The following is a 20,312-nucleotide window of genomic DNA, read 5'->3' on the forward strand; positions in this document are numbered from 1 at the left end:
ATGACACGATGACATGTAAGGCCAAGGCTCGGTTGACGGGTGATAGTGTCGCTGATGTCCCCACCGTCTGGTACCATGGTAATATGTAAGACTGATCAATCGACAAGCAGCTGATACGAAATTCATCAATAAAAGAAAAATTTATATGTATTTGTTAACAAGAAATGAATATGTTTATGCTTATGATAGATCATATGAAAGTCATGTTAATTACAACATTTTTACTATTGCATGTTATGTATTTGTATATTTTGTTATCATGGGTAAAGTGTGTTGAGTCGTTAAACTCACTAGGTGTGATTGATGAAGGTGAGCATGACTTTGAGGAGACAGGAGGTGCAGAGGACTGATTTGGCGGAGCGGGCGATGCACGAGAACCCGAGGACCTTGCGTTATTTTCCGAAAATATGATCTTTGAGGATATGTTTAGACTGCATTTTTAACAACGGTTCATGATTTCATTGTGTTGATGATTTGACATATTGTAGCGTCTTACTTGATGCTTTTGCTTTCACACCGTAGACGTGTAGTGTGGTTCATTGCTTTATGATTTAAACTGCAGTAATTTATTTGATAGTTAAATTTATTTTAATAGCATGTTCCAAATTTTATATTTATGGGTGCATGTATATGCTTCGGCCGTTGACTAGATTTAAAAAAAAAATCAATAGACATTTAGGGTCGTTTGACAGTCTAATTGAGGATTGTTCAGTGCATCATCATATAATCATATACATCTTCATGTCTTTACCAATAAAATATGACGTTTTCATCACATATGTTACTCTCGAACTCAGGCGACACTCATCCTGATTTTAGGCGGCTGATTCGACTAATAACATGTATAGAATATACGGTACACTTCCTAATGAGTTTCATGGTCTTACGTTGCGAGGCAGGCCTCATACTACCTATTATATATTCAAGAACTTTATGTATGCTTGCATTGTATACACATAAAACATAATGTCATAATTGGATGAAACCGTAAAATATTATTAAAATAAATATCGCTTTTACATTAGAGTCAATAAAGCTCAAACAACAAGTTGACTCGCTGGTCACCTACTCTAAAAATTGGTGGATAAAAATATCAAAAGCTATAGATGAGCAAAACAAAATGAATTCACAAAAATTATACTAAACTAGCGATCGTGGCACAGTTGATGCATTTAAATATAAATGAAAGGTGAGACTACACGAATGGGGAAAGATTTTCAGTTGAAAAAAGAAAAATAAAGCATGGAACAAAGAAGAGAACGAACAATTTGATGTAAATGAAAAACTTGCTATGCTAAAAAAAAATGGAAAAGAAACCAGGTTTTTATTAAAATAATAATAATAATGAAAATTATCAAAATTTTAAATTAAAAAGATAAAGAGGCGAGATTTTTAATTGAAAAAATAAAAATAAAATAAAGCATTGAAAAATTAAGATAATGAAGAATCTGACGTAAATGAAAAACTTGCAATGCTACAAAAAAATGGAAAAGAAAGCATGTTTTTATTAAAATAATAATAATATAATAATAACTTAAATTATCAATTCTTTAAATTGAAAAATAAAGAGAGAGGACGAAAAATGTGGAATATGCAGGTGGAAGGTTAAGTGTGTCATATAAAAAAACTCACCAAAATAACAAATAAAAAAATGAAAATAATAGCACGATTTTAAAAAATGCTAATGAAACTTATCATTTTTTTAAATTGAAACAGTAATAAATATAGAATGATAAATGTAAAGCATAGTGGTCGATATAGAATAAAGGGTATTTTTTAAACCATTAGGCTTCAACAATAGTTGATATGAGGCTGATCTTAATGGATTAAGAAGATGCAACTTATCCTGATAAAACAATCATAAACATGTACGCCACCAAAATAAAGCACAAACGAGCTTTAACAAACTGTGTTTTTTTTTTTTTTAATATTATAGAAAACCAATTACAGAACATTCAGCATGTTTACGAACTTGAAATTAAAATAAATAGCTCCAAGTACCTATATCATAAGAACTGAGTTCAACCTTATTTGTTTAATAACAATGTTAAGAATGCTAAGTTGAGCAGAAAGAAAAAACATAGTTGAGCTCTTTCTGCAATCAAATACCGGCTGGAATATGGAAGCCGGAAGCTCCAAAAAAACAATTTGATCCAATCCCATGTACCAACTACACTACAGGTCCTGCATATAGTACGTAAAAAAATTCATTAATAGCTCACGGATGAAAAAATAACAACCCTCCTGACTCCTAAGAGCATCTCCAACCGATCTCTATTTTGGAGGAAATCTCCAAAATAGAGTATGGGTTGATGCTCCAACCCAACTCCAAATGCAATCTCCATTTTGGAGATTGCAATAGTTCATATAGAGATTCTACCAAATTACTGAAATGCCATCATAACAATTGCAGAATAGTCCTTTTGTATTTTTATATATTTGTTTTGCTCCATTTTATATTATTATATTTTAAATTATTTAATTAATTAATTTTAATGTTAAATAATTTTTATACTTAGTTAATTTATTTTAATTGTTTTATTATTTTCATGAATTAATTATAAATATATTGTTTATAATAATCATGAAATGGAAATAATAAACAAGATAATGATCACAAAAATTAATAACATAATTTATTAGAAACACTTATTGTCTATTTAATTTATTTAACTTGATAAACATGCGATTTTTTTAGATCATAAACAATAGACAATACTAAATAACATCACAAACAATTAAAAGACATCACCAACAATTTAAAAAACACAAACAACAATAAAGTTAAACGTCGATTTTTATTGTATTATGTTTATCGAATTAATTGAGTTCGGTTTTATAATACATAATGTAATTATATAATTATATGTGTGTGTTTTTGAAAATGAAAAAAAAAAAAAGAGTATTTTGTAATATTTTTTGAAGATATGGGTTGGAGAAGGTTTTTAAAAATAGAGATCCGTGATCTCTATTTTAGAGGATAGAGGATGAAAAATAGAGGATATGGATTGGAGATGGCATATATTTTAGGTCCTACATCTTTTGTAGCTCCTTTAGTTTTCTGCATCCATGTTTAATCTTGATATAGAAGAGTAATCCGACTTCTACTCTGTAGCAAGGATAATTTAGTCCTACAGAATGTATGCACCATTTGCATCTCTCAAACTACCAATACAAGAAACAAATAATTTGCACACACTTCTAAATTCAACGCAAACTTGATAGCTTCTATAAATCCACGGACTCCTCTCTATGTTGGACTGTATAACAAAGGCCTTATTGCTTCAATGACAAAAACTTTAAAATGTCAAAGTACGCTCTCAAGTAACAGGTTTTAAACAAAGAAATGGTACGATAATTAAGGTCATGTTTGACAGACGTGACTGCAAGAGGGTGAGATAGAGAAACTGATGGCAATATGATTCTTTGTAACGACTAAAGAATACAAGAGTGAATAAAAATTAAAGAAACTAGAGAGAATCGTGGGATTACTGACCTATTTCATTCACCTTCCCAGTCTTTCAGTTCACTAGGGGGTACATATATCCCTTTTTCTCGTTCCACAGATTCAGCATCATTCACAACACCCCGACACCTAGGAAATCCACAATAACAAGCTAGCCGTTGGTCTTTTGACGCAAACCTGAATATCGGAGGGAACACATTAAGTGAAGTTTTTTGGAAATCAACACAAAATACAGTTATTTGACAAGGTGAAATACCTGTAATCATATGTCAGTTCTTCCCACTGTTTTATATCTCGTTTGGCAAATATAATGATGTGGTCGTTGCCATTGATACTAATAGTTCTTGAATAGCAATTCGGCTGAAAAAAAAAAAACCCAACTTTTGAGGACAAAATTACTAGAACGTGATGCAAAGGATGACTGATGTGACAACAATTGCTGTTGAATGTTCCACATGTGAGTAAATCCTCAAACAAAGAAATATGAAAACACAAATCAAGTTTATAGCTGTGGCAATATGACAAGCCCATTCCTATTATCATGGATGAAAAGACATTGGACCAACAATTACTAGAGTGGGCCAAAAGGGGAGATGGTCGACGCCCAAAAGCTGCCTGAATCAGAAGATAAACAAGAAAAGCCCAAACCAGACTCACTTTCAACCACAGACACGGTAGAAGTAGAGATCCAACAGAAAGGATCTAGAAGACACAATAAACCGCAATGGTGGCACGCACTTCCCACGCCATAGGTAAGTATCGAATAATTATTTTAATTTTGCTTCTATTTTCAGTTTGGGTTGTTGGCTGCGGAAAAGGAAGAGGAAGAAGAGCATAAAAGCTTGCAAGGAAACTCAGATTTTTATCGAGAAATCTGAGAGCAATAGTGTTTTGAGGATTCACGCACAGACTCGAAGTGTGACCATTAATAACTTTACAAGATTACCAAAAGTCAGCACTACTGCACACCTAATCATAACTTTTCAGGCATGAAGCAATCTAGGTAATATCACGTCCCTAACTTCAAGTCCGGATGGAGATTTCTTTTTCCACCAGCACAAATGAGTCATGAGAAGGACAATTTAACAATTCTCCACCCTTAGGCTTGGATTTGGAGATAGAACACAACCAATAGACATTCAATTGATCTTCATAATAGCATCCAACAAAATCATACAGCGATTTGTGTCTCCAATAACAGATAAATTGCATGCCTTTTGAAACAAGCATATTTCACAACTGAAACAAGTTGGAGGAGACACATTCTTCCAGCTGTAGAAAATTGTATTTTAGGATTTTAAAACGCCAAAAATCCATTGAAACCAGAGAACTTAGTCTTCACATCATTTTGATCTTTCTCCGATAAAGAGAACATTGTTTCAAGTAAGCTCCATACATACTTCACATGAGTGGTTGATCAAATGTGCTATGCTTCCAGCCCTTGTGGCATCCACGACACGTTCATCATCAACACGAAACATGTAAGTTCCAGCACCCTGCATGAAAGACGCTAAAGATTCAAAAGCAGTAGCTGCTATCTAATGAGCTACTTTTACTCAAATGCAAATAAATTTCATCATCTCACTGAAAAATTATGGATACAAGAAAAGCCAAGATGATATATTATATAATACTAAGCTTGGTGAACAAATAGTCATTCAAATAACCAAACCATCTAATAATTATCTATTACCCAATTAATTCTATTGTTACGGACATTCTAATACATGGAAGTGTTGAAGACAATAATGTGCATACATCTGACAAAAACAAATGCACTCATCAAACAAGAGTTCACAATTTCAACAGAAATTAATCTGAAAGAGTTGATTGCAGTTGGAATGTGACACCAAGGCTTCTTGCTAGGTAGTCAGTCTTCTTAACGCCGCATTCTCCGTTGTCAGGATTTCCAAGTGCGCGATAGTTGACAATTTCGCTGAATGACGATGCCCTTATTTCCCATGCCCCGGCATGCCATCTCCTACTATCAGCAGGGAATAAGGACCATCACCCCCTATACAGCGTTTGGTCCTACTAACTCCACCGACACCGAGACAGATCTTTCTAATGCTATTTCGATGCCACCAGCAAGCTGCAGGCTTTCTCATCTTTTGTTTTTTCCACTTCTTGTAGTGATTGTTACGACCACGAAGAGACGACAAATCCTCTCAGGGATTCAAGCCCAATGAAAGTACTCAATAAAATCCGATTCGGTCAGTAAGTACCCAGAGCCTTCCTCTTGGGAGCAGACCAGAGTGTATTTAGAAAGAGACCGGTTTTTTCTTTCCTCTCTTTGAAGTTTGAATGCAGCATTGAGTGATCCTATTGTTGACGGAAAAGGCAAGTGTTGGCATGGGGTTTCGGCAATTTCAATTTCTCTTGTATACGCCGGTTGAAGCACACGTTGGAGCATCCAAAAAAGCCAGCAGCGGAAGATGGACATAGTTAAATAATTTAAAAAATAAACAATGGTGGCTCTTTCGACAAGATGAGCTGGAGCACATGCAGAGAGGAGGGGGGAGGGGAAAAGAAAGATGTACAGACCAAGATGGAATACAAATCAATTTTGAAAGAATGAATTGCTTTATAACCAACCAGCTAAACCAGAAAATATGATGAAAGAGATGCGGTGTTCAAAGCTCGAGAGACAATTGGTGTCCCTAACAAGATGTTCCACATAAATGTTGCATTTCTAGGACAGTCTGTTAGAAGGCAGCACTGTTATCTCTTCCTTCTATCGACACGTATGGTAGTTCAGAGGTCTATTAAGTGGCTGATGAAGCACTTCAGGAAATTGACTTGAAGAATTCAACTCCTTTGGCTTAGAGAAAATTAATAATAACTTGAGCTGAAGATATAATGTGATGCACCACACTTTGACATGATATAATGAATCATATAACATCAGGTAAACAAGCAAATACACTAAATAGTTGCATCAAGATGGAAAAGAGTATGCATGCATTTGATCTCATTGGGAGTGAGTGGAGTTATCAAACCAGGTATCCACTAAATTTACTTGTCAAACAGAAGTTATGTAGCAGTGAATCAGGGATAAGAAGGAATAAGAACAATGAACTTGTACATTGAGAGATTATGTGTATCAGGATATCTGTCCAATGCCTAGATTACCCATGTTTCTGCATCTTATTTGATTAAAATATCTCAGAAATTATGAATCAATTGCAAATTAAGGGAACAAATTTCATTTTGTTCACTCCATTTTGAGAAAAACACAAGTCCACTTTTATTAGAGGACAAAAAACCACGGATCCCTTGGACATTAAAGTATGTGTCAGCCACGGCTATATCCATGGAATATTTTGGATTAGATGGACTCCATGGCATTCGCCTTAACACCAAAGTTTTAGTGATACATGTCAAAACACAATTTCATCAAAACAGATAGAGTTACTTACAACTAGTGAATTATAAATAGAAAGCTCCCTTTTATCAGCCACCGAAGGTCGAATAATTTCCCCAGTATACTCAACTATCTACAAAAAGAATGTAAAATATTTAAGATGTAAAATATCAGAATAATATGCAATATGAGATGATCAAAGCAATTTACCATGTCTCCTGCCCTATGCGGACATTTAGTGAAGACGCCAAAACCATGTATCCTAGATTTCCCTGAAACCGAGAATAGTTTAGATGTGAACGAATAAATTAACAATTTCCACTGCCAATCCAGAAAAAAGTTGATAATATTCTTTTATTGATTACATAACAAATAACTCAAATCACTCAAATCAGATGAAAAAAATATGAATGGAGTAGATCCATCCCCCTCCTACATTTATCACTTTACTCAGGTTTTGGTTATGATAACGTGTCTGTGAATGCAGAAGTAATTTTGTGTAACGCATATAATCTACAACAAATGATTGGTGATCAGGTTAGGAAATAATGATTCAAAACATTTGCATGCACACAATTCATTTCTTATCCAAAAATTCATTAAAGGGGTGGTTGTGAAAGATATGCCATGAAGCATACAAGCAACTAATAGATAGTGTCACACCCGGAGACTGATACCGTGCCCGCGACTGCGTGATTTTACAATGGGCTCCTATATCAACTACTTCATATTCGTTCTTGCTTTACGAAAATGATTAACTCAAGTTGCTATAGAAGTCCATTGTAGTTCATTAAACTCGTTTTAAATCTTTAAATTTTACCGACAAGAGGTATCACAATCACCCCTCCTTCAGAACGCGACGTCCTCGGTCGCACGTCACAACCTGACCCCTCGATCCACCAGCGTCGAGAATCTAGAGGTGGTTCCTACAGGTTCAAGAGGTAGCTCCCGTCATGTCGTACTTTGCCCCGCAGGTTCAAGAGGTGGCTCCCATTCTGTCATGCCCCGAGCCCGGACCTAGGCCCGCGCCTGCGCGACTGCCCAACAGGCCCCTATAGCAGCTACTTCGTATTCGTCATCGCTTTACGAAAATGATTAAGCCAAGTTGTTATAGAAGTCCATTGTAGCTCATTACAAACTCATTTTAAATCTTTATTTTTTTACCGACAAGAGGTATCACAGATAATAAGTATTGAATCACGTAGAAACAACATGCTTATGGCTTAATGAATGGAAAAGATCCTCGTTATTGGATTAAACACCTTGGCCAATGAACGTGAAACTACAGGAAACCAGAATAAATTAGACCATGAGACACAAAACAAAGAACCTCTGGTCATGTTCAACAGTCCAATGAATTGAATGGTTCCATGAAAAAGGAGAAGGCTGTAATGATAATGATAGGATAGAGTAAGTAGCCTGGGAGGTGAGAATTTAGTAAGCAGAATTTTTTTCATAAACACAACATGATATAAGTTCAAGATTAATAAGATATAGTTGCAGCAAAAAATGCTAGTTGTTCTACCACCTCATCCATTTATATTAGAAAGACAACTTAGTGGAGAGAAAAACAAGTGCTATCGTTATCAATCAAATGTTTAAGTCAAAACTACAGTGCAAGGCAAACCACACCGGAGACTCCCAGGATTTGAAAAATGAGATGAAAGGAGCAGAAGAAAATGTTGACAGCATATAAAAATCCAAGAGAGACCATTCCTCCAGACCTCCACCAACCAACAAAAGAAAAATAATCATTAATATCTGCAGAAAAGCTTACCAAATGCCAGTCTCTTTCTGAAAGTGTCCCTCATGAACTTGTACTTATCAGACACCAAAAGCATCTCACTAGATGGGTCAAGTTGATGCATCTGTAGCTTCTGAAGGTCAACAGAATATTTAGAGCCATCAAGTGCACTGGAGGATTTGTTCCGAAATGGCATATGAAGGCTGTATCCACCAACCAAGTATGGGCTGTTCTCCAAATACAAGCGCTTCGATGAAGCAGAGGCAAGAACTTCAGGTTCATTTCTCCCTCGCCTTTTGAGAGAACTATATGCCTCTACTTGCAAAGAAAAATCCATAATGGGATGATATGATAATTTACTTACATATAACAATCCAGATTAAAAACGAGAGCAAATGACTCCATTAGCAAATCAATGATTGATGCAATAAAATTCCAGAGAAAGAAGCAATCAGAAATTCTCATAACAAAACATTCTGAAATTTTGTAGACTAACACAATCTAAATCTTATTTGTCAAATCAGCTGTTGTGCATCAACTCACGACATCAAGTGTTGGGAGTCAAAGAACTGAAGCTTGGTTTTTGTCAAGGTACAGATTCGTGAGATAAGTGCTCCTATTTACAAACAGAAGCTCTTTTCTACAAGTCAACAAGAAACATTTAAAGGATAAAAAAATTCTCACAACTAAAGAGTATGGATAGAAGCTCCTCCACCAAACCAAACCCTATAAAATCTTCTAAATAAGAATAATCCATATCCCTCACGACAAACAACTACACTCACGTAAAAGTTTTACATTGAGTAAGAGAAACAGTATGGCAACAAACTGCGGAGAAAATATCCAAGACAAAGAACTGAGTATAAAAGATCGCAAGTTTTTTTCCCTGGAAATGTTTGCAAGGTTAATAACTAAGTGGATTCAATATCTCACATTTTCACTGTCAACCATCCTCAAATCACATAGCACCAAATGAATACACACACAAGTAGCATTTTCAAAGGACACTGATTGTGTATTTCTGAGTATGTGTCGTGTATAGAATGCAAAAAAAAAAACAAAAAAAAATAAACAAATAATAGATTATCATACCTGTACGGGCACAGCCAGAAGGGTTTGAAGGTGGAGTATAGTCTCCGCATTCACAGGCTTGCTGTCCAATTCGTTCATCAAGCAAAGGCTCATTGGATAAGGGCCTGTGTTTCTTGCAGAAGGAAAATAATTGAATGCACTGATCTTCCTCATCCTCATCAAAAGGAATAAAATGCAATCGATCAACATCCTCAGGCTTCATATAACATATAACATAAAAATACACACGTGAATGTAATTGATAGCAAAAAACTGACAATAAAACAGCAAGTAGTGAATACTCCAATAGGAGAAAAAAGCACTCCAAACAAAGGATAAAAATATTCCTCCAGACTCGTGTAGGGAAACTCTAGTCATTTCATACCTCGACACAAAAGCCAGCGACCCGCGCACAGAGAGGATGATATGCCACACGACAAGTACTGTTTGAACACTGCAAAAGAGCAGGAAAAAAGATGACTCAGTGCAACTGAACTAAAGAAACCGAAAATAACATCAGAAAGTCACCATCATAATTGAAATAGCATTAGCTCAAATTCAATGCCCATGCCTGTATCTATGGCTATCTGTTTAGCAATGAGCACAAAAAAGAAAAATTCATGCAGCATTCGATGAAGATTTTGAAGAATAATATCTAACAAAAGCATATTAAAGGAGTATAAGGTTAGGAACTATGATAAGGAATAATCTTTTCCGGTTCATTATCTCGGAAACTTGAAGTATGGAGGGGATATGGTATGAAGATCAGTGTGTAATGGTAATGTAAATTAATCTGACTGGGAGAATACTAGCAACTCGTCACACACACGTTAAGCATAAATCTCAAAACGGAAACATATCAAATTAGAAATCAAATTTTATTCTTTTAATTGTAGATTCTCTAAGGAAGTTGATCTCCTACGAGTTGTGAAATATTCAGGAATCGTGAGAACAGGTATTTTTCACAAGAACAATATGCAGAAGTATAAAACGATTAAATTTGGAAGAAAATTTTTCCATTAGTGTTTCAATAAAAGTCATGGCACCTACATCGTCGCAACACCTTGAAAACCAACAAGCAAAAGAAAAATAATGGACATCAAAACCGTGTAAGAAGGCAGGAGTAAAAGAAAAATAAGAGAGTGACAACCCAGGCACGGAGCAGAAAGAACAAGGAATAATCTACCTGAATACATGCACCATAAGGAACACCACATATGCTACATAATAGCTTCCAGCGATCCTTCACAATTAAGAAAGTAAAAATGTAAAAATATTCAGTATTATAATTTTCAGTAACAGAACTAAACTGAAAAATTAAAACACTGCCTAGTGTTTTGAAGCCATTCTAAGGAGTAAATCAGCAGAGTTCGTAAAAAAAGACCTGGGGCACTTCAAAAGTAGCATATCAGGATAATATATATTGAGAAGAAGCCAGAAGTTAATAGAAGGGATACTAGAATGAGAGAAGATACCTTATGGATTCTGTGAATCCCATCGATGGGCTCCATTTTCTTAATATCAGATAAACAAGTTTCTGGGTATAACAAATTAATCGATTAACTTCAATATTTTTATGTATAAGAGAACAAAATTGTGAACAAAACGGAAACCTGGTATCCATATAGCACAAGCAAGATGAGCCCACTCCCCATCTGTGGTCGGCTTCATGGCACCCCCTAAATCAAGGTATAGTCACATACTTTAATACTACAAACGGCCAATGCCCCAAATAGATACACATATGAAACTGAGAGAGGAAAAATAAACAGATGGATTTTTGAATACCTATAATAGGACACAAGCAGCAGGGAGGAGGTAGTTCAGGAGCTCCAGGACGACACAAGTTGCACAACCAAAGAGCGCCATCAGTAGGCTCAAGTTCACCATAGCATCTAGCATGCACCTGGATGAATATTTACAGTATGTTACAGGTAACATGGATCGAGCAAAATTTAACAAAAAAGAGAAGTGATAAATAATTTCATCTCAAAGAAAACAAAAGATAAACAAAAAAATCACAAGTGAGACAGATGGAAGGCAAGGAAAATTTTAAGGTCACGTTGCTGATGAAAAGATGGCAGTTTGAAGAGCTTCAAAGATTGCCAAGGGGCCTTCAAATGTGCCAGAAAATCACAACAAGCTCATGCCATAAGACAACAATGAGTAGGTAAATTATTTTTCTTTCAGCTACAGATAGTTTATGGCTGGATACAGATGCAGCTTTATGCTGGATATTTAAAAAGAAAAAACATATAAACATCATCTATAAACTGCACCATGCTACAGCAAAAACTTTTATGATTAACATATAAGATAAGAAAGTTAAATGATAGTAGTAATGCCGTAGAACGGCGTTCTTCAAAATATACAACTAAGATGAAGTAAAACAAGTGAAGACAGCTAAGATGAATCAAACAAGTATTTCAAAACATAATCATGACATGCTGCCCACAAGAAGCAACCAAATACTCACTAAACAAATAAAAAATTTAATAAACATGGAATTCTGGATGCAGCTATAACTTCAGGCCATGATGGTATACACGAATGGGATAAGATGGGGATAGAAAGTTTGGGAATGGAACAGGATAGAAGATGAATGTCATTTATATACCATTCCTATGATCGGTACCATAAAAAGTGAAAAACAAATGGAATGAAAAATCGAACTTTGATTTCAACTTATGATTGATAGGTGAAATAAATGGTAGGAATAGATTGGCTAATCCTATAGGAAATGGAGGGAATGAATATTCCCAGCTTCTATTCCCAAGAATATGTTGGTCCCACGTGCGGTAGTTTGAGACAATAAATATGAAAATAAAAAATAAACTGGACACCGAGATTTACGTTGAGAACCCCTAAAATTATTATGGTAAAAACCACGGACAAGATGAAAAGAATTACACTATAATATTTTGTGATGTACAACTCACTCACTGTATTTCCAAAGAGAACACACACTCTCTTAATACAAAAGAACAAACACCTCACAAATATTATAGAACTAATAGGAAGAATAAGAAAACTCAAGAGGAGGCTTGAGAATGGGATACATTGAAATGGCGAATGATACATCTATTTATAGATACATAATTGCAGTGTGAACCTTCGTCTATAATTTCAGAAAATCAGCTGCCGTGTTCAAATTCTCTTCACATTCAAAGAAGGCTGCCCCCTGTCATTCTTTGCCTACCTTTTTTTTGACTAATCAATTTGCCAACATTTCTCCCACTTGGAGATTTGATTGAGAATCAAACACATCTCTACACATATTTTCAATCTTGCCATCACCTGCTGCTTACGTTGCAGCTAGGCCACTTGAGGATCTACACCACTCAAACTTATCGGTGTTTACTGGCTTGGTCAGAAAATCAGCTATGTTATCTTTTATATGGATCTTCTGCATATCCACACTTCTTTCTTCTACTACTCCACTCACAAAGTGAAATTGTACTCCAATGTGTTTCGTCCTGGAATGAAAGGCTTGATTCCTTGCGATGTGCAAGCCACTCTAACTGTCACAAAACAAAGAAACATTCTCTTGTTTGTGCCCGATCTCATCCAATAACCTTTTAGTCCATATTGCCTCCTTGCAAGCTTGAGTAGCTGCCATATATTTATAGCCTCCGTTGTAGATAACGCCACAACTGTCTGCAGTTTTGAAACCCATCTTACAGCTCCTCCTGCAAGTGTAAACACATAACCAGTAGTAGATTTCCTCTTATCAGGATCACCTGCATAATCCGAATTGACATAGCCCCTGAGTGTAATATCTGATCCTCCATAACATAATGCAACATTTGAGGTACCTTTAATCTATCTAAGAATCCTCTTAGCTGTACTCCAATGCTCTCGTCCAGGATTCGCCATATACCGAAAAACTGCTTCCACTGCTTGTGCAATGTCCAGTCTTGTACAGATTATAGCGAATATCAAACTTCCCATTGCTGATGCATATGGTACTCGAGACATCACCATCCTCTATGCTTCACTGCTAGGACACATCTCAGAGGATAACTTGAAGTTAACATGAAGAGAGGTTGATATTGGCTTACTATATTGCATGTTGAAGCGTTGCAAGACTTTTTTCAAATATTTTTTCTTGGAAAGCCAAATCTTTCTGTTACTTATATCTCGGTGAACTTGCATCTGTAGAATCTTGTTTGTTGGTCCCAAGTCCTTCATATCAAATTCCCTAGCCAGCTGTGCCTTCAATCCTTGGACCTGATCTTTGTTGGGACCTGCTACCAACATGTCATCCACATACAACAGCAAAATAATATAATCATCACCAGACCTCTTGAAATACGTACAAAGGTCTGCATTCAGTCTGTTGTATTCAAGGCTCATGATATAGAAATCAAATCTCTTGTACCAACACCTCCACACTTGTTTGAGACCGTACAGAGATTTGTTCAACCTGCAAACCAAGTTCTCTTTGCCTTTTACCGTAAAGCCTTCTGGCTGAAACATATAGATTTTCTCTTCAAGATCTCCATGAAGAAACGATGTTTTCACATCTAACTGTTCTAGATGTAGGTCAAACACCGCACATAATGCCAGAACTACTCTGATTGTTGTAAGCCAAACCACAGGAGAAAATATCTCATTGAAGTCAATGTCTTCTTTATGAGCATATCTTTTTACCACCAATCAAGCACGATACCGCTCCACTTGGTTATTGTCATCACGCTTGATCTTATAGACCCATCTATTTCCAATGGTTTTCCACCCTCGTGGTAGTGTAACAAGATCTCAAGTTTTATTCCTGTCTAATGCCTCCAACTCTTCTTGCATTGCTATCATCGACAAGGATACATCCGAGCTTTGAGTAGCCTCATGGAAACTCGATGGTTCACCATCTTCTGATAATAGATAATATGCAATTTTGCTTTCAGTGACATAATCTGAAAGCAAACCTGGTGGTCTTCTGTCTCGAGTTGACTGCCTCACATTGGAAACCTCAGATTCAACATGTTCTTGTTCTTCGTGCTCTGGTACTGCTTCAAAAGAATTTTGACATTCGTCCGTCTTATTTTCCACCTGAAATATAGTAGTTTCTGAATTTCGTGTCTTTCTTCCTTTACTTTATCTTCCTCGAAGATAACATCTCTGTTGATGACAAGCTTGTGAAAAGTACGATCCCACAGACGAAACCCTTTTACTCCATCTGCATAAACCAAGAAGATACATTTTCTAGATTTTAAATCCAACTTCGATCTTTCTTGCTCATTGTACAGAACGTACACAGAACTTCCAAATGTATGCAAATGAGAATAATCTGTCGACTTCCCGATCCACATCTCCATCGGAGTCTTCAGATCAATCGCCACTGAACGAGAACGATTGATAATATAACAAGCGGTTTTGACTGCTTCCGCCGAAAATGACTTGTCCAAACCCGCAGTCCACAACATAGCTCTTGTTCTGTCCAACAAGGTTCTGTTCATCCGCTCCGCCACTCCATTCTGTTGAGGTGTGTAAGCCGTCGTAAACTGTCTTTTGATGCCTTCATGTTGACAATATGCATCAAATTCGTCACTGGTATATTCTCCCCCCTTGTTAGTTCTCAAACACTTGATTTTCTTTTCTAAATCAAGTTCAACCCGTGCTTTGAAATCTTTGAAGATCTGGAAAACGTCTGATTTCTTCTTGATTGGGTACAACCAACATCTCTTAGAGAAATCATCAATGAACAAGACAAAGTATCTAGCTCCTCCTAGGGATACAACCGGTGCTTGCCAAACATCCGAATGAATCAACTCCAATATGTTTTTGCTTCTAGCAGTAGAAGTGTCAAACTTTAATCTGTGTTGTTTACTGGTAACACAATGCTCACAAAAGGGTAATGACACTTTTGTAAGTCCCGGCAGCAGCTTCTGTTCTGAGAGAATTTTGAACCCTCGTTTTGACATATGCCCAAGCTTTCTATGCCATAACATCGTTAATTCTTCTCCTGAACGAATTGATGCAACAGCTAGTTCCTCCTCTTTGTGTATTTCTCCCAAAAGTACATACAGATTTGCAACAACTTTTTCCACCTTCATAACAACAAGCGCACCCTTCACAATTTTCATGATCCCGTTCTCGATACGTGTTTTGCACCCGATATCATCCAATTGCCCCAAGGACAAAAGATTTTTCTTCTGTCCCTTCACATGCCGTACTTCCTGTATTGTGCGAATGATGTCATCAAACATTTTTATTTTGATAGTACCGACCCAAGCGATTTCCAAGACATGATCATTTCCCATGAATACAGATCCTTCTGAGACTGGTTCCTAATAATCAAACCATTCTCTCCAAGACGCTATGTGCCACATCGCTTCTGAATCCATAATCCATGTGTCACAAAATTTGTATCTGCCTTCTGCAACTTTTGCCGCTTCGTTGAATAATATTTCACCACCGCCTGAAGTACTAGCCACATTTCCTTGAGAACTCTTGTTGATACTCGTACACTTTTTCTTGAAGTGCTCTATACCTACACATTTAAAGCAGTAAATATTTTTCTTCTTATTTCTCGACTTTGATCTACCTCGTCTTTGGCTCCCACTAGAGTCACGGTCCATAAATCTTTCTCTTATCATTGTTAAAGCCTCTACCTGTTTCGATGTTACCAACCTATCTTCCTTATTCTTACGCCGACTTTCTTCTCCGAAAATCGCAGTTAAGACATCGTCGAATGATAAAAGCCCATAAAAATATTGTTGGTAATGTTGATGACAAGTTGATTATATGAATCTGGTAGACTTTGAAGTAGAAGCTCCGCACGTTCATTTTCCCCTATTTTATGCCCCATGGACGTGAGTTGGGCAAATAGAGTATTTAGTGTGTTGATATGGTCGGTCATCGATGAGGATTCCGCCATCCGAAGGGTATAAAGCCTTCTCTTTAGGAAAATCATGTTGTATAACGACTTGACCTCGTACATCTTTCTCAAAGTATCCCAGATAACTTTTGCTGTTTTTATCTCAGAGATACTTGACAATACTTCGTCTGTTATAACCAAGTGTAAATTGGCAACAGCATTATCATTCATCTCATTCCACTTTCCATCGTCCGTAATTTCCACTGGTCTATCTCAAATAGCCGTCAAGCAATTCTCGTTTCTTAAAGCTGCTTGTATCTTTATTTTCCACGGCATAAAATTGCTTCCGTGGAACTTTGATATCTCGTACATGCCCGCCATTATGTCTACAACAATTTAGTAGACTGAACAAAAATAATCTCGTCTTATTAAAAAAAAATCTCAAAAATATTTTCTGATGTGGAAGATCAGTACCTGCAACCACAGAGCATACTCATAATTTTAAGAATTTTAAACCAAGGCTCTGATACCACTTGTTGGTCCCACGTGCGGTAATTTGAGATAATAAATATGAAAATAAAGAATAAACTGGACATCGAGATTTACATGGAAAACCGCTAAAATTATTAGGGTAAAAACCACGGACATGATGAAAAGAATTCCACTTTTGTGATGTACAACTCACTCACTGTGTTTCCAAAGAGAATTAACACTCTCTTAATACAGAAGAACAATCACCTCACAAATATTACAAAACTAATAGGAAGAATAAGAAAACTCAAGAGGAGGCTTGAGAATGGGATACTAAATAGATGCATCATTCTAGCGTGAACCTTCCTTCGTCTGCAATTTCAGAAAATCAGTTGCCGTGTTCAAATTCTCTTCACATTCAAAGAAGGCTGCCCCATGTCATTCTTTGCCTACCTTTTTTTTTTACTAATTCAATTTTCCGACAGAATCAGGGAATAGGCATTCCAAATACCAAGCATATGAAGATTTCAATTTTAAAACAAAGGATAAAAACAAAGACATACCATCATTCTGCATTTGTCACACTGAAGGAATAAATTGCTCTCGTACTCCTGAAATAAAAAATGTGCATCAGTAGATACAGTGAACATTGTAGAAATGATACATCTCGTTTCCTCAATTTAAAAGGCACCATCCCCACCCCTAAGATCCTGCCTCCCTCCAAAAAATAAGCGTATTTGACTTTCCACACCAACATAGTTCCACACAGCGGCAGAACTCATTTCTTCAACTACCACTTCAAGAGAACCCAAGCACCATCATCAACACCACAGAACCAGTTTCCACTTTTTCCTCCTTCTAATCCTTCCCCATTGCGTCCCCTCAGTTCTTTACTAACTTCTCCGGTCGCACCCACCATTTATAGTTTCTGCTTTATTGTTGAAATATTGAATGCTGTTTTAATTTTCATTCATCAGGTTTTGGGGAAGATTACATTGCAAAAGCTGCTGATGAAAGGATTTTTGAGATGTTAACTAGAATGAGATTGAAATCATTCAACAAATTATTACTCAACACTACTGCTCTCTTGATAAAAACATCGCATTAATTATGGTGTGATAGTTTATCGAAAAAAATCCAACTTATTACCAGGCACGTGATTTAATGAAGTTTGAGGAAATGTAATCAAATGAGGGAGTGTCATTCATCAATCATCTTCCTAACATAGTAATAAAAACATCCACATACTTTTCGTGATTTATTCTTTGACTTTCCACACCAACACATTTCCACACAACGGCAGAACTCATTTCTTCAACTACCATTTCAAGAGAACCCAAGCACCATCACCACCACCACAGAGCCAGTTGCCACTGTTTCCTCTTTGTAGTCCTTCCCCATTGCGTCCCCTCATTCTTTCCTAATTTCTCTGGTCGCACCCACCATTTATAGTTTCTGCTCTATTGTTGAAATATTGAATGGTGTTTTATTTTTCATTCATTAGGTTTTGGAGAAGATTACATTGCAAAAGCTGCTGATGAATTTGGAAAGGATTTTTGAGATGTTAACTAGAATGAGATTGAAATCATTCAACAAATTAATACTCAACACTACTGCTCTCTTGATAAAAACGTCACATTAATTATGGTGTGATTGTTTATCGAAAAAATCCAACTTATTACCAGGCACATGATTTAATGAAGTTTGAGGAAATGTAATCAAATGAGGGAGTGTCATTTATCAATCATCTTCCTAACATAGTAATGAAAACATCCACATACTTTTCGTGATTCATTTTGCCAAGCAAGAAAGAAATTATATAAAGAGTGAACTGATATCTTTGAGTCGAATTCAAAGAAAAACGAGAGAGCAAATCAATCTAAAGAAATTCTTGCTCCAGAAGTAAAAGAGCAGTCAAGCCCGAATTTAATTAATACAGCTGATCCGTGACTAGAAAATAATATTTACCTCATCCATATGGCAAACATTGCACTTATCAAGGTCCCTCCATTCAACGTGAACAGATCTGTAACCAGAAGAACCGCCCTTGGTTCTTTTAGATGCAGATTGAGAGGATTTCGATTTCTGTCTAGAATTTGACATTTCCTGCAAATATTAGGATGAAATTTTACAATCCATGATAGGCATCAGAAACGTGGGCTCAAACAATTCTTTCACTGCGATAAGAAATCACTAAATTACCGATGAGGGTTTATGGCAAAAGCAAACAAACTATAGCCCTAATTTAACTGTAAATATAGAACAAATACGCACATGCGTACACGCATCGTCCGCGGTATTTATGATACATGTCATTGATCAGGATTATTTAAAGATAAGTGTCGTTCACAAAAATACAGAAATCCAGATAAGATACACCAAAAGAAAGAAATTCACATGCAGTTGCGACCGTTATGTTTAGGAACAGTTGACATAAATAGCAAGACATCCTATATTCTGATTCTTACTTGTGGGGGGGAAGAAATAGCTCTCCCAGGTAGTTTATTGAGGGAAAATGTAGAAGGTCCAATCGAATTGGTCAAACTAACACATTTATATGTCATGAAATGTTGAATTGGGATCATTGGATCAAGCCCTTATTTTGATTCAGTATCTATATGGTCTAATTTGTCTTGCTAAAAGGGAATTAGAAATTGTTTAAGGCTAAACAGGATATTACATTCTAAAATTTTATATAATCAGACTAACTCAAAAAGTAGTTGAACTGTCATTTCACATTATTTGTACAATGCGAAAATTAGTGATTTTGCCTACATACGAGGATAACATAAAGCAAGGTCAATGAATTATAGATTCCTAGGGGTAAAACTAGTGCGCAAATCAATTTAACTTGATAAATGCTTAGGAGAGAAGACTAACTTCTTCAAGTAATATATAGTATGATTGTCCATTCCTACCTGGATGAGTTTTGAAACTTTTGGGTGGGACAAACCAAACATAAATGACCCGGATTTAAAGCTATGTTCAGTTTCAACAGCAGCTTTGTGATCAGAAATGCTTGTTCGCACCTTCTTAACCCGTTCATATATTTTATTCCAACAAGCAGATGGAGTTGATCCATTAAACTGAAAGGAAAAATATTTCAACAAAAAGGATAAATCAGTATTAATCGTGTATATAGCAAGGTAAAACAAGTTCAAATAAAATTTACATTGAATCAATTGAAAACAAAAACAAATCAAACTGATGGTAAGGGAACCCCATAATAAAAGGTAAAAAGCAACAAAGAACCATATCAATTGGCTTAAGTTGAAGAAAATATATGCAAACCACGGCATGGTATTAACATTTTAATTCAAACACACTTTTAATGATGAAAGAAAATAAAGTAAAACACAAAAAAGATTGCTCATTTATA

The 20,312-nt window shown here is 36.0% G+C and overlaps 1 protein-coding gene across 1 annotated transcript in view; it reads right to left on the reverse strand.

The window, feature by feature from the left end:
* Nucleotides 1–1,906: 1,906 nt before the first annotated feature.
* LOC142551159 (histone-lysine N-methyltransferase ATX2-like) overlaps nucleotides 1,907–20,312 on the reverse strand; it is a 28,756-nt gene continuing 10,350 nt past the window's right edge. The window contains exons 10-25 of the mRNA XM_075660231.1: nucleotides 19,852–20,019; nucleotides 18,902–19,039; nucleotides 17,497–17,544; nucleotides 11,434–11,551; nucleotides 11,259–11,324; nucleotides 11,121–11,182; nucleotides 10,832–10,888; nucleotides 10,031–10,099; nucleotides 9,667–9,862; nucleotides 8,608–8,889; nucleotides 7,041–7,102; nucleotides 6,886–6,963; nucleotides 4,867–4,962; nucleotides 3,723–3,826; nucleotides 3,497–3,643; nucleotides 1,907–2,184 (exon numbers count right to left, since the gene is read on the reverse strand). Coding sequence (XP_075516346.1) covers nucleotides 3,502–3,643; nucleotides 3,723–3,826; nucleotides 4,867–4,962; nucleotides 6,886–6,963; nucleotides 7,041–7,102; nucleotides 8,608–8,889; nucleotides 9,667–9,862; nucleotides 10,031–10,099; nucleotides 10,832–10,888; nucleotides 11,121–11,182; nucleotides 11,259–11,324; nucleotides 11,434–11,551; nucleotides 17,497–17,544; nucleotides 18,902–19,039; nucleotides 19,852–20,019 — 1,686 coding nt within the window. The 3' untranslated portion in view covers nucleotides 1,907–2,184; nucleotides 3,497–3,501. The remainder of the gene's footprint in view (nucleotides 2,185–3,496; nucleotides 3,644–3,722; nucleotides 3,827–4,866; nucleotides 4,963–6,885; nucleotides 6,964–7,040; nucleotides 7,103–8,607; nucleotides 8,890–9,666; nucleotides 9,863–10,030; nucleotides 10,100–10,831; nucleotides 10,889–11,120; nucleotides 11,183–11,258; nucleotides 11,325–11,433; nucleotides 11,552–17,496; nucleotides 17,545–18,901; nucleotides 19,040–19,851; nucleotides 20,020–20,312) is intronic.

This window comes from Primulina tabacum, chromosome 7 (genome assembly GCF_025594145.1).
Source record: "Primulina tabacum isolate GXHZ01 chromosome 7, ASM2559414v2, whole genome shotgun sequence".
NCBI classification, from domain to species: Eukaryota; Viridiplantae; Streptophyta; class Magnoliopsida; order Lamiales; family Gesneriaceae; genus Primulina; species Primulina tabacum.